Consider the following 14,340-nt stretch of genomic DNA (forward strand, 5'->3'; position numbering starts at 1 on the left):
GTTGGAAAAGACGTTAAAGGTCACTTAATCCAACCCCTTTTCTGAAGTGCGAATCACCAGGCTCGAATACCTCCAGCAGCAACAGGGAATTCACCAAATCATGAGGGCCCCCCCCCCCAAATTGCATCTTTGCACAGCTCTGATGATCCTGAAAGTCTCTTAGAGAGTTGAAATGGGTTTCCCTAAGGGTAGCCATGTAGAATGGGTCAAATCCTTCTGCCATGGAACAGCCCTTGAGATACTTGGAGTCTCCTTTATACTTGTTTCTTTTACAGCTCACCATCCCCAGTTCTTGCAAATGAACCTAATGTGACGTGGTTTGAGACCCCTCCCCATCCTGGTCCCCCTGCTAGAATATAGCACATAGAATCTGACATAACACTTGGTCCATATCCTGGTGGGCATTGAATGTCGTGAGACGGTCACCTACTTTGTTCTGAAAATTCTCTTCCCGTTCCCAAAACCTAAGAGTGCCCTTTTGGCTGACATGTCAAACTACTGATGACACTGACCTTGCAGGCAAATCAGATCTCTTGGTGGTCTTCACACAAGAACTGCTGGTACTTGGTTCCACCTGCTGCCTCCTGTGATCAGGCAGCCTGTTTTTAGACATAACTAACGCTGTGAAATTTCATCTCATGTGATCCGGAGCTTTCCTTTTCTTTTGTTGGTGTTCATGGACAGTTTAGAATATCATCACATTCTTCCTGTGTTACTGGAAGAAGATGAGAGTAGTTCCGTTTCATGGAAGCCATGCTAACCCATGTTGTTCATTTCCATTTTTGCCTCTTTTAGTAATATCGGCTTCCTCTGACACAACAGTGAAAGTGTGGAATGCCCATAAGGGATTCTGTATGTCAACATTAAGGACACATAAGGTAAAACTACTTCAGGGGATGGTCCCTCACCTTGCCTTTGATCGGGGCTGCAAGAAGCAGCTGAGGGCAGAGTGGGTGGGTGCCCAGACACTTGGCACAGCTCCCCTTCTTATTGACACACGTGCTCTTCATTATTGCCTTTGACTGGCTTCTCTGTTCTGCTGCAGGATTATGTGAAAGCCTTGGCCTATGCCAAGGACAAGGAGCTGGTAGCCTCTGCTGGGCTGGACAGACAGATCTTCCTCTGGGACGTTAACACCCTCACAGCACTGACCGCCTCAAACAACACTGTCACAAGTAATCCACTGGGAAAAGGCTCTTTCCACTTGCAGAAGTTGCTTGTAGCTCTTGTTGCCGTGTGTGCCAGTTTTAGCTCTGCAGGGAGCCCTGGAGCATTGAAGTCAGGGACTGTATCTAATGCCCCTTTGTTGCCCTGAAGTGCCTGGCACATAGGAGGCACTTCATGAATGATTGTTGCTGGCGATCATAGTGTAGCTGGAAGATGTGATGTAGCCTCTGGGTACTGGAAAAGGTTACGAGCCCTTAGGCAGGTGGCAAGATGGGAGATGCTTGTGGGGTGGAGGGAAAGGTTCTGGGGGGTGTACGAGCACTGGGAGAGTGACAGAGGCACCTTGTAAAGTCAGGAGTCCTCATAGTCTGTGCTGGGTCACCCTAGTCGTCTTTCTGAAGCATTGCTCAAGTTCCTGATGTCACAGGCCCTTCTTAGAGGCCCCGTAGGGAGCCCCTGCTCACCAGACGCCTACAGTACAGTTACTTGGGGCTTGTACACACATCAAGCACCTGATTCACTTGGGAAAACACTCAGAAATTCAGAGAAGGATTTCGAATTCGCTTCGTTGCCTTAGAAAAGATTCTTCATCCTTGACAGTCATCCCTTTCATTTCTGGAACGTGTCACTTCTATTCTGTGGCTCTTTAGACAACTGAATTGTGTGCAGAGTAGGTCCATGGAAATGGTGGCACAAGGCCATGGTGCCCAGACTGTGTGTTGAGGTACCACAGTGAGTGTGCAGGGGCATACCACAGAATTTTAAGTTTTTTACCTAACTGCTTAATACAGGGTATTTCCTTTGGCCTAAGGAGTCCACGAGACAGTTACTGAGACACAAAGAGCACCTTGACCTGAGAAAGTTTGGGAGCCCCGGCATCAAATAAACCGGGGAGATTTAGCCTGAAGAAGAGCACACTTAATGAGCGCCTCCAAGTACCTGAAAGATTGTTGTGGGAGACTTGTAGAGAAATTCTCTCTTGAGGTCTCGTCACAGCAGGGAGGCCGCCCTGTGTTCTGGAAGGGTCTCCGGGCACATGCCGGCTCCCATGAGTCCTCTTAAGCTGAAAGGCCTTGGAGCATAGACCTGGGAAAAGACCCTCTTGTCAGAAAACCAGGCTGACTGACTAAGGAAAGGCTCATCCCTGGGATGGCCAATAGATTCTTGGGCTGTGTGACTCATGAAACAAATGAATAGTGCAAAGTGGCTTTTATTGTTAGAAGGCCCCTTGTGTCTCTGCAGTGGCCGGAAGTGCGCAGGGGGTACTGACCTTCGGGTGGAGATCACATCAGAAGGTGGAGACCCTCATGGTGGCTAGAAAGTCACCCCTTCCTCTTCCCCAAGAACCATACAGTCCACATGACTCACTCTGCCTCATCGTTCCTCAGCTTTTCATGTCTAAGGCTCCTGATTAGAAGCAGGTTCTTTGCTTGGCCTTCCCTGTCTCTGTCCCTGGCTGCCGCAGAAGCCACTGCTGTTTTCTTTTAGATTGAGCCCTCGCAGGCCATAAAACATCCCTACTGTTCCGTGCATTTCCGGTCTGTGGCCATGCACGTTCCCAGTTGTCGTAATCCCACTGTGAAAGCTTCCTGAAGACCCTCTAACCCCCCTTTGTCACCTATGGGTCCCCGGCCTTCCCTCTCACCCCATTCGGGAGTCTGGATTTGTCCCAAGCATTTGGGATGCTCAAGCCTGATGGTGCTGGCTTGTGGCTTCTCGGGACAGGAGTGATGAGAGGGAAAATAGCATTCTGAATGTTTGAGTCTTTTCCAGCTTGAATTTGCCCCATTAAGCCCACTCCAGAGTCATTCCAGAACCCCAGGTTAGCCTGAGCCTTTCAGTCTACTGTACTTCCTACTGCGTACTCTTGGATCCAGTGTCCCAGCCTCCTGTCCGATCCACAAACCACGTCCTCCACGTATCGGTTCTGGGCATTCTCTCTGGCTGTTCCCAAGCCAGGAACGCTTTCCACCCTCCACTCAGGCTACTGACCTCCCTGGCTTCCTCTCAGTCCCAACTAAAAGTCATCTTGTACAGGGAGCCTTCTGTCTGTCAATTGCTTTCTCTTTAGCCTGTGTATAGCGTGGTGGTGTATGCTTATTGTATCTCCCAGTAGATGGTGAGCCCCTGGAGTCCAAGCACTGTCTTCTGTTCTCTCTGCATCTCCAGCACTTAGCCCTGCACCTGGACTTGACTTGGCATGGAGCTGGAAGCTGGTCACAACTTGTGCCTCTGGTGCTGGTGTTTGCAATCCTGCTTCTGCTTACATGAGTCTTGTGCCACCCAGATGAAGAATAGTCCCCAGGGCTGCTCCTGCAGGCTTGCTCATGCCGCTCATCACGCCCATTCTCCATTTGGTCCCTTTGCCTCCAGCTCTTGCTGTCGGCTTTCTGCCCGCTCAAGCCCTCCCTTTCATGCCTCCACCTGAAAACGTTCTCTCCTCCACGATGTGCACGTGTCTTACTCGAGCTCCCCAGAATAGAGCCGCCATCTTTTCTCGTTCTTCATATGCTTGTTTCCTGGCACAGGGAACTTCTCCTTTTCTTACCTACAGCCTCAAAGGCCCTAGGATCACCTCCAGGTGAGGGCCTCCCTCTGCCACCATAGGCTGATCTCTCCACAGTCCAGAGTCTGAAAGTGGCTGCAACCAGGGGCAGCTGGGGGGCGCAGTGGATAGAGCACCGGCCCTGGAGTCAGGAGGATCTGAGTTCAAATCCGGCCTCAGACTCTTGACACTGACTAGCTGTGTGACCTTGGGCAAGTCACTTAACCCCAATTGCCTCACCAAAAAAGAAAGAAAGAAAGAAAGTGACTGCAGCCCCAGAATTCATCTCCTTGCATCCAACCTATGATGACCCTCCTAATAGGCTGGTCCTGAACAAACTGACACGAGGTAGTCATCAGACTCACTTTTAGAGAAGTAAAGACTTTGAAGTAGACAGGACAAGGTTTTGAACTGGTTCAAAAATTGTTCCTCTTTATAGTATTTTAAATTCTATATTGTCCAAGAAGGTGGGGAAGGTCCTAGGCTGGGCATTCCCTTTTTTCCTCTCACAGATTCTTTACTTGAACTTGGTGCCTGTGTGGAGCAAATGCCTTTCACCTAGACTCTGCTAGTGTTGGAAAAGAGAGAAATTGCTCCCGCAAAATGTTTCTGATGAGGCTGGGCTGCTGCTCTCCAGGCACCAACACAGCAAATAGAGTTTTCATGAAGTAAATTATTTTCAGCTTCATCAGGTTTTGAGGTTTCTAAAAAGGACGGTTTTCTGACTATTAATCTTTAGGAAAACCAGTAAAAGATTGTTTTTATGAAAAATGAATCTTTCTTTAGAGCTTTTTACTTTTTTTTTTTTTTTTAGTGAGGCAATTGGGGTTAAGTGACTTGCCCAGGGTCACACAGCTAGTAAGTGTTAAGTGTCTGAGGCCGTATTTGAACTCAGGTCCTCCTGACTCCAGGGCCGGTGCTTTATCCACTGCGCCACCTAGCTGCCCCTAGAGCTTTTTCTAAAGATGATGTTGTAATCGGTTTCTAAATTAAACTGCTCTTTACAGTTACAGTTTTAGCTAACTACTGGTGACGGGTAACATTTAGTTCTGTTTCCCCCTCCCCTTCTTCTTCCCGTCCCCCAATAGCTTCTTCCCTAAGTGGGAACAAAGATTCCATTTATAGCCTTGCAATGAATCAGCTGGGAACAATCATTGTATCCGGGTCCACTGAGAAGGTGAGTGGAACTTGAAAGTTTATTATCTATCTATATCAAGGGAACAAGGGCTCGGGAGCCAAGACAATAGCCCGGGCGATTGCAGTCATATATTGGATGTGTCTGTGTGTCTGTGTGTGTCTGTGTCTGTGTCTCTGTGTCTCTGTATGTCTCTGTGTCTCTGTATGTGTCTGTGTCTCTGTGTGTGTCTGTGTCTGTGTATGTCTGTGTGGGGGACATGGGTCATTAAAAAGCTTTCATAATATGGTTGTGAATGTGCTTTTCACTTATGTCATTTACATTTGTGTCGTCCTTTTCCGTTTACATTTCACAGGTTTTGAGGGTTTGGGATCCAAGGACATGTGCAAAGCTCATGAAGCTCAAAGGGCACACAGACAATGTGAAGGCCTTGCTGCTGAACCGAGATGGGACTCAGGTACAGGATTGAATTTGCTGATACTGATGCTAGGCAGCATCAAGGGCTGCTAGAGGGCGCCAGAGTGCACAGTGGGCTGGGCCTGGAGTCAGGAAGACTCCTCTGACTGAGTTCATACCTGGCCCCAGACACCTCCTAGCTGGGTGACCCTGGGCAAGTCACTTCACCCTGTTTGCCTCAGTTTCCTCATCTGTCAAGTGAGCTGGAGAAGGAAATGACTCATAACTGTTGAAATATTTTAGTGGTATTCTCCAAGAAGTGTCCCAGAGACATTTCATCTCAGATTTTTTTAACAACCCTAGACTATTTTAAAAACTTAATCCCAGTTCACAGACCAAATCCGCACATCTTTATTTTTTTATTTGTTTTACATTTTTTAATTGAAAGCAAAGCAAGGAATTGCTTCCAGGAACTGATGCAGATGGGTATTTGAGTGTCTTGTCTGAACTGGGTCGTTGGGAGTAGCTTCAGAATCAGAGATACTTGGGAGACAGGACCTAGAGACCCCTCCTCTCTCAAGGTTCATGGGGGCGGGGATCAGGCCTCCTGCTGACACGCGCTTTGTCGTGTTGTTTTATCTAGTGCCTTTCTGGCAGTTCTGATGGGACCATCCGCCTCTGGTCCCTTGGCCAACAGAGATGCATAGCAACCTATCGAGTGCATGATGAGGGAGTGTGGGCCTTGCAGGTTAATGAAGCCTTTACCCACGTGTATTCTGGAGGAAGAGACCGAAAGATTTATTGTACAGATTTGAGAAACCCTGATCTTCGGGTCTTGATTTGTGAAGAGAAGGCCCCTGTTCTCAAGGTAAGAGGACATTCCGTGTGAATATGTGACCGTGAGGACAGTCTCACAAGGAATAGCTCAATAAAATGGAGTCCTGCTGGGATTCTCCCAGTCATGGGTTCTTAGCTAGGGTCTATGAACTTGTTTTTACAATTATCTGGATCATTGTATTCCAGCAAAATTGATTCTTTTGTAATCCTAGGGATTTTATTTTATGCATTTAAATACATTGTTCTGGGAGAGAGGTCCAGAGGCTTCACCAGACTGCCTAAGGGGTCCATGACACACAAAAGGTTAAGAACCCCTGCTCTAGATGAAGAAATGGAAACCCTCAGGCAGCTCAGGGATTTGCCCTGGCCTCTTTCTGGAGAAGTGAATTAGTCCAAGTGAAATCTCCAAATTCACAGATCAAACCCAAACCTCTTCAAAGGAGTAAAAGCCAAGGAGGTTGCTCCACATTTACTGTTCCTGGAGGAATTGCTTAGGTAGAAGCACCTCCTCTTCCTAGGCCCTCCCCCCACCCAAATAATACTGCACATAGGGTACCTACCTCAGGAAGAATGTTGATATAAAAGGAATTCTACTAACACAAGGATTTCCATGGGTTTCCTTTTCATCAAATTGGCCACTGTACCTTTTTGCTAAAGAATTCCAATCAGTATAACCCACCACATCTGGGCATTCCAGTTGTCAGTCTATTTAAAAAGATCTAGGGGGCAGCTAGGTGGCACAGTGGATAGAGCACCAGCCCTGGATTCAGGAGGACCCGACTTCAAATCTAGCCTCAGATACCTAACACTAGCTGTGTGACCCTGGGCAAGTCACTTAACCCCCATTGCCTCACCAAAAAAAAAAAAATCTAGAAACTTGGTCCTACTGGACAGTCATTGGCATATTGCCATTCATGGATATGAAGAAGCCACATCTGGGGTATCCTGTAAAGGGAAGAGGGACTGGGGGTGGGGGGCCCCAGGGTGTCTGAACTTTGAGAGTACAGACTCCCCAAGGGCATTGGAAAACATCTGGCTGGCCAGGGTGACCTCATGTTTGGAATTTGTGTCCTTTAGATGGAGCTTGATAGGTCAGCTGATCCTCCGCCTGCAATTTGGGTTGCAACAACAAAGTCTTCAGTGAATAAATGGGTGAGTTCTCATTCGGATTGCTAAACTCTGTAACCACGTCCTGTTGATTATTCATATCTGCCCTTGTGCCTAAAGAGTCCACATGACTCTAAGGCAGAGGGATGTGCCGTGTGCTTGGGTCGATGGCCAGAATTGTGAGAGCTGCACCCTTCATAGAAGTGGAGCCATGTTCTGACCCCAAACAGCAGACTCCGAGGGCTCCTGGTCTTTCTAAACCCAAGGTGGAATGGACCAAATTCAGACAATTGACAGGCTTTTTCTTTTTCTGTGTGAGCCTGAGATCAGCGTGATCACCTATAGAGAACTGAAAAGCCCTCTGGCATTCGCTATGTTTGCGCTCTTACTTAATGCAGTTTGATTTTCTTCTTATGACCAGAGTATTTCAACACAGATGCTTAGGCTTCATTACTTCATGTGGTGCATATTTCGCCCACTCTAGGTCCTGCCAATAAAAGCCTCAGGCCCTCTTTATAGCTGGCTCTTTTACAATTTGTTGTGACCAGCAGAAGTCATGGTGACCAGCCAAGCTTAACTAACCTGGTGCTTGGGTGGTAGCAGCCCCCAGACGGGGACAGCCAAAGCATGACCTTGATAAAGGGTCATGCTCTTAGAAGATATGGATAACAAAAGAAAAACCTTTGCCCTGTTCCTTAAAGAGGGGAAATGGCCTGCTATGCAAATAGGCCTGTCACAGCTCATCTTACATTTTCCAGTAATGAAGTCAGGACTCTGGAGCAAGAGGAGTCCTCATTTTGCCCATTTTTTCTCCTGATGAGGATTGCCCTGTAATGTGACTTCCCGTAACTAGCTGTGTGACCTGTAGACCTCAGTTTCTCATGTGTCAAAGGTGGGAAAGATTGGACTAGATAATCTAAGGTCATTTACTCTAGTTCTACAGTCCTTCAATGGTGCTGTTATACTCAGACTGGTGGTTGTGACTCATTTTCCTCTTGGTTTTTATCACCACATGAGACCAACAGTGTGTCAGAGATACATGACTCAGGGATTGCCATGCTATTGTTCCCATTGGTCTTTGTAAAATGATTGAGTAATCACCTTTTTGTTTGTTCTCGTAGACTTTGAAGGGAATTCACAATTTTAGAGCTTCTGGAGATTATGACAATGACTGTAACAATCCTCTCACACCCCTTTGTACACAGCCTGATCAAGTTATTAAAGGTAAATAACGCATTAAAGGAAGTGTGAAGTTTTGTTTAAAAAAATAAAACCACCTTTTCTCAGCAGAAACTCCAATTCAGTGAAAGAGAAATGAGATTCATTGTCTTTATAGAAGGGGAACCTCAAAGAAGGTGTCATTTGGTGCCATCAGCTGGAGCTTGTTTGGCCCGAGGGCTTGGACTTCATGTATCTGCCCTCTTAGAAGAGCCATGCTCTGTATCCTAATGAGGCCAGAAGTCACTCTCAAGGATGTTCAGAGACTGAACACTAATTTTTGGCCCAAGCCAAGAGAAGTGAGATTGAGCTCTATGGCTGTCTGGAGCTGGTGTGGTCCAGGGTTGGGAAGGGTGTCTAGTGAGCGACTCTCGCTTCCATTGGTGCTCTAACCCCCCAAGTCCACAAGTAGCCATAGATAAACCAGAGAGAGGGCCCTGTGAGAGAGAGAGAGAGAGAGAGAGAGAGAGAGAGAGAACACAGTCCAGTGAAGTCAGTACTGCTTGGAGAATGATCCCAGAAGAGACGGTTGGAAGGAGATGGGAATCCCCTCTGGCCAGCTGGGCTTCTAATCAGTGTTTAAAGACCTGTGTGTCCCCCAGGGAGAAGGATGGGTCCCTGTTCTACACACGGATCAGCAGAGTCACCTTCAACGGCTGCTGACTGATGACGGCAACAGGACCCATCAGATGGTTGCAAGGGAGGGGCTCCTACCCCATGACCACTTCATAGTTTTCCCTTAGCATGAGTTCATTTCATTTGCACTCCCCAAGCGGTTCTTTTCTCCAGGAGGGGCTTTTTTTGTTTCTTATCTTATAGAACTACAGGTGCCTCCTGTCATCAGGGAGCTGTCCTAGGTGCTGGAGGAAGTGATGGTCTAGATGTGCCTGTGCAGCCCTGAAGAGTTATGAGATTTCCTTCCCTAGATCTATCTGCTGATGGGCTTAAGGCATGATTTCTGACTAAAGCATTCCACACACTTTGTTTTTTAAGGTTTTCTATTTTCAACTTAGGCAGCTAGATGGCTCAGTGGATAGAGCACTAGCCCTGGAGTCAGGAAGACCTGAATTCAAATCTGGCTTCAGGCACTCACTAGCCATGTGATCCTGGGCAAGTCACTTAACCTCTGTTTGCCTTAATAATCCACTGGAGAAGGAAATGGCAAACTATTCCAGTAAGTCTGCCAAGAAAACCCCAAACGGGATCACAAAGAGCCAGACAGAACTGGAATCATTAAGCAACAGTAGCTTTTAACAGAAGAAACTTAAAATTGGATTTTTAACTTTCTGTTCATAAAATCAAATGTTTTTCTAAATAAAACCAAAGTATTTCTAATTTGAAGTACAAGGCTATGGGTCATATAACCCTTCCTGTGCCCAAATGAAACCATTTCTGAAGCATGTAGCAGATAGAGTGTCAGCCTTGGGTGTATTGGACCTGCCGCTGACACACACCTGAATGTCAGAAACCCCACAATTCATTGAACTCCATGCCAACACCCGGGAAGCCCCCAAAAGCCATCTAGTGCACTTGGGTCACCAGTGGGCCTCTGGGGAATAGTGGTCCGCATCAAGATTTCCTAACCCCAATGGGAAATCCCAGGTGTGAACTGATAAAGGACTTTTGAGATAGGGCTAGAATTGGGGGGCTTTGAAGGGGCTGCCCACATACCTGCCTTCTTTGGGTTCTTTGGTGGCTGTGGGTGCCCCACCAGTTTTTCTGCCATTGGCTTCAGGCCGGGGCCACCGTGGCCTTGCTAACAAATTCTGTTCTTGTTCCTGTTTAGGAGGTGCCAGTATTATTCAGTGCCACATTCTTAACGATAAGAGGCATCTCTTAACCAAAGACACCAACAATAACGTGGCATATTGGGATGTACTGAAGGTGAGTGTGTCTTGTCTTAGCTCTTAGTCCCTGGCTCTGTACCTGCTTGTCCTCCTCTTGGTAAAAAATGAAGCCAGCTATTCCAGACAGCTCATGCGTGCAATTTAACTATACTCACATCATCATTTTCTCCAGCGTTGTTGAGCAGTGAGTGTGCAGTGCCGCTCATTCACGAGTGCCTGAAGCCTACCCTCTTCAGTGTCGTGCTGCTCTCACAAGCTGTTGAGGTGCTCGCCCCCACTCTGAATAGCCCCACGTTAGTGTCCTGAGAAACTAGAAACCAAGTGGAAGAATTTCCCAGCTCTTGTCATTGTCCCCCCCCAGAGTGAGGACTCTGTGTTGGTCATCACTGTGGAGGTACAGCCTCAAAGTGACTTAATGCAGCCCCGGAGTGGGGAGGAAGAGACATGGTACTGGGTGGTAAGAAGGAAGATGTTGCTTTGGGCTAGTGGTGGGAAGGGAGGGTAAAAACAAGGATGAGAAGAAGGTGGTGTAGGCACTCTTGGAAAGGCAAATGAGAAAAGGGATGTTAGAAACGAAAGAGCATGGGGGGCCGGGGGGACAATGAGGGGGTAGGAGGCCTTTGTAGGGAAGGAGGCTTGGGCCAGTTTGGCTGGAAAGATGAATTATGGTCAAGATGATTCAATTGGCAATAGCCTGCAGGTCTGATGGGGAGCTGGCATGACCAGGGGAGAGGAGCTAGATGTAGGGGGGGAAGGGAATCACTGGGCCTTGGGCACCTCTAGAATGTGACACCATTCATGGAAATAGGAAGAGGGTAGAGCAGATTCAGCAGAAAGAGTCCATCGGTGTCGTTGAGGGGGCAGTGGCCAGTGGGCAGCTGGAAACGTGGACAGAGCTGAGGAAAGAGGCACCAATTTTAGGAGGCAGCCCACGAAGAGAGATGGAGGTGGGGGAGGAGATGAGATGAGCACAGTAAAGGATGTAGGGAAATGACTTGAGAAACCCTGGGATGCTTACAGAATGGGGGAAGAAGAGGAACCAGCAAAAAACAGGAGGGGAGGGAGATGATGGTAAGAAGTAAAAGGTGAAAACATGGAGGCCCCTGAGGAGAGAGGCTCGTGTCTCATTCGCCTGCCTGAGTGACAGCTGAGAGCTTGGCTACTTGCACGTGTTCTGGATGCTTCTGACTGAGATGGCTAAAAGGAATCTCTAGGTGACTTGGGTTCCGATGCCTTGCTTCAATAAATTACAGGCTTATAAAAGGGGAGGTTCATATTGTGAGGGATGTGTATACAAGGATGCCTGAAACTCAGATGATTTACCATGGTCTTTTTTTTTTAAGCAAGCATTTTAAACTCCATTCTTCTTCAGAGAAACATCTCATAATAGTACAAGCTGCAGGTTCAGAATCGAATGTTCTTAGGTCCAGATTAGTAATTGCTCTACTTCTCTCACAATTTTTGGAATGCAGGCATGTAAAGTTGAAGATCTTGGCAAGGTGGATTTTGAAGAAGAAATTAAGAAAAGATTTAAAATGGTGTACGTGCCCAATTGGTTCTCAGTTGATTTAAAAACTGGGGTAAGTTTATAAACACTGTGGGAAGCTGGGCAGCTGGGCCGTACTGCTGCCGTGGTATTTTTTCAAATAGATGAGCCGGCTTGGCTTTGTTAGTGACAGGGGGAAGTGAACTGAGGGACTTACAGGGAATTTATTTCAGTTCTTACAAACTGTGAAGTGACCAAAGCTTAGAATCCCATCACACACGAAGATTCCATACACTAAACATTGATGGAAAACACTGCCTAGGTACTGGGGGTCCAAAGACAAACGATGACATAGTGTCTTGCCCTCAAGGGGTTTGCGGTCTATGAACATGCAGGTTATAACTTTCAAATGTAAGTAACACAATGTAGATTAATCAGCTTTCAATGTGAGACCAGGTTTGTTTTTAACCAAATATGTGATTGTCACCAGCAAAGACAGCCAAGTTGGAGTCAAGCGGGTGCCTTCTAATGATCTTCTTTTAATAGATGTTGACAATTACACTGGATGAGAGTGACTGCTTTGCCGCTTGGGTTTCAGCAAAAGATGCGGGCTTTAGCAGCCCAGATGGGTCTGATCCAAAATGTGAGTTTCTGTTAACTTTCTTTGTTTTTTGGGTTGCTCTAGCAATTTAGGGAGCATCCTCCTAGGGTAGTAACAAGGCTGAGGCCCCATGCTCCAATAAAGGGCTCCCTCTGCCTTGTCCAGGGCTTCCCAAGCCCAACATCTTATTAAAGAGGGACAAAAAGATAGATCTTAAGTTGTCTTATAATGCAGCAGCCCCGCTTCAGAAGAAGCAGTTAGTAATTTTTTTGAATGACCATATATGAAAAATCGTGCTAATTAGCATTACTATTCAGCTGACAGTAACTCATTCTTGGCCAAGATAAATCAGACAAAGGTCATAGGACTTGCATAAGAGTGGGCTAAAGTCAACCCCAGTATATAAGTTTTAATAACATAAGTTTTTCCTCTATTATCAAAAAGTTTTCAGGATTATTCAAAATGTCGATTTCATCTGCAGATCTCCAAAATTTTTGGTTTCTTACCGAAGTAACTGCATTTTTAAGAATGAAATCCCCTAGCAACTAGCTTGCTTATGATAAAACTCAGTCTCCTTTATTTGCTGAGGCCTTCGAACAGCAGGCCCAGGATGACCAGGCCTGGACTTCAAGGCCTTTTCAGCCTGGCAGGCCTAGCTGACACAAGGGTCCCTCCTTGGCATGGTATTTCAGATGCGAGGGCTGCTGCCTCCAGGAACACAGGATAAGTGAGGCCCCTGAGGACTTGTATCAGCTAAGTCATTGATTCCTGTAGCCTCACACTCTATTCACATTTGTACAGTGAAATAGGTGGGAACATAATTTATGTTTCATAATCTTTTTCTTCTCTTGTTTTCTGAATAACGTGAACTCTCTTTACAGTGAACTTGGGAGGGCTTTTACTGCAAGCTCTCCTAGAGTATTGGCCCAGAACCCATGTTAATCCAATGGAGGAAGAGGAGAATGAAATGAACCATGGTTAGTGTTTTCTATACTCGTATTTCATAAGTCTGAATTTTCATCAGTGTGGGTTCTCTCTCTCCACAGTCAGATTGCAGCTCTCCATGCCTTAGTGATATCATTCCCTAAATTACTGTCACTTGGCTTCAGGACAAGAGCCTTCTAAAATCAGCTAGTACAGCCCAGGAATGATGGGCCTCCCAGCCTTTGAAAACCCAGGGTATCCCCTGCAGATGGGGCAGCAGGACTTCATGGGGGTTTTCTCTATCCCCAGGAAAAGTCATCCAAAGTCCTTCAGTCCCTTTTCACCTCTTAGTTGTGCCCAATAATTTACATTTACATTGTGCTTTGTGGATCGATACGAGACTCACCATACCTTCGTGAAGGAGGAAGTACAGTTGTCATGGAAACTCCAGGGCCTGACCAGGAAACCCCCTAGCACATCTGGACGGCCTCTCCTGGCTTGGACCCTCCCCAGACATCTCATGCCCCTGTCAGAGGCTCATGTTCAGTGAGCATGCACCTTAGGTCTGCTTCCGTGTCACCGTGCATTGCAGAACCAAGGGAAGTAATGGAAAGGGAGTTATGCATCTAAAGCATGACATAAATATAAGTTATTGTTGTTATAGCCGTAAAAATCAAAAGAGCAGCTACAGTTGTTTTGTAATCTAGAAAGTTTCCCTTGATTCATGCATAGATACAACACAGAGCCGCCCCTGGCTCTTGAAGGTTGTGCAAGCAAAGTACACGAGCCCTTCTCAGTGAGGAAACTGAGGTCAGCTCTGCAGCAAGGAGACTATACAGCTGCTTGCGACAGGGCCAGGACGTGCGGAGTCCACTGTGTTTCCCATTCCGTCTAAACGCATCTTTATAGCTGCTGCCTGAGGAAAGCCTTCTTGATAAATATTCCCTGCTGCTTTGGTGTGATAATACATGGCAGTTATTTATCAAGTTGCCTGTGGGTCAGAGGAGTGAAGTCTGGTTTCTAAGCTTTATTGCTTTTTCAGTTTTAAAACATGTGCTGGGACCAGTTTTGTCAAAC

The 14,340-nt window shown here is 46.7% G+C and overlaps 1 protein-coding gene across 1 annotated transcript in view; it reads left to right on the forward strand.

Moving 5' to 3' along the window:
• The window catches only part of WDR48 (WD repeat domain 48), a 52,399-nt gene that overhangs the window by 23,781 nt on the left and 14,278 nt on the right, over positions 1-14,340 (forward strand). Inside the window, exons 4-14 of the mRNA XM_044004109.1 lie at positions 796-878; positions 1,046-1,175; positions 4,801-4,889; positions 5,203-5,304; positions 5,887-6,111; positions 7,158-7,232; positions 8,309-8,411; positions 10,192-10,289; positions 11,725-11,832; positions 12,285-12,381; positions 13,221-13,316. Of these exons, the coding sequence (XP_043860044.1) occupies positions 796-878; positions 1,046-1,175; positions 4,801-4,889; positions 5,203-5,304; positions 5,887-6,111; positions 7,158-7,232; positions 8,309-8,411; positions 10,192-10,289; positions 11,725-11,832; positions 12,285-12,381; positions 13,221-13,316 (1,206 nt within the window). The remainder of the gene's footprint in view (positions 1-795; positions 879-1,045; positions 1,176-4,800; positions 4,890-5,202; positions 5,305-5,886; positions 6,112-7,157; positions 7,233-8,308; positions 8,412-10,191; positions 10,290-11,724; positions 11,833-12,284; positions 12,382-13,220; positions 13,317-14,340) is intronic.

Source organism: Dromiciops gliroides, chromosome 1, assembly GCF_019393635.1.
Source record: "Dromiciops gliroides isolate mDroGli1 chromosome 1, mDroGli1.pri, whole genome shotgun sequence".
In the NCBI taxonomy this organism is placed as follows: Eukaryota; Metazoa; Chordata; class Mammalia; order Microbiotheria; family Microbiotheriidae; genus Dromiciops; species Dromiciops gliroides.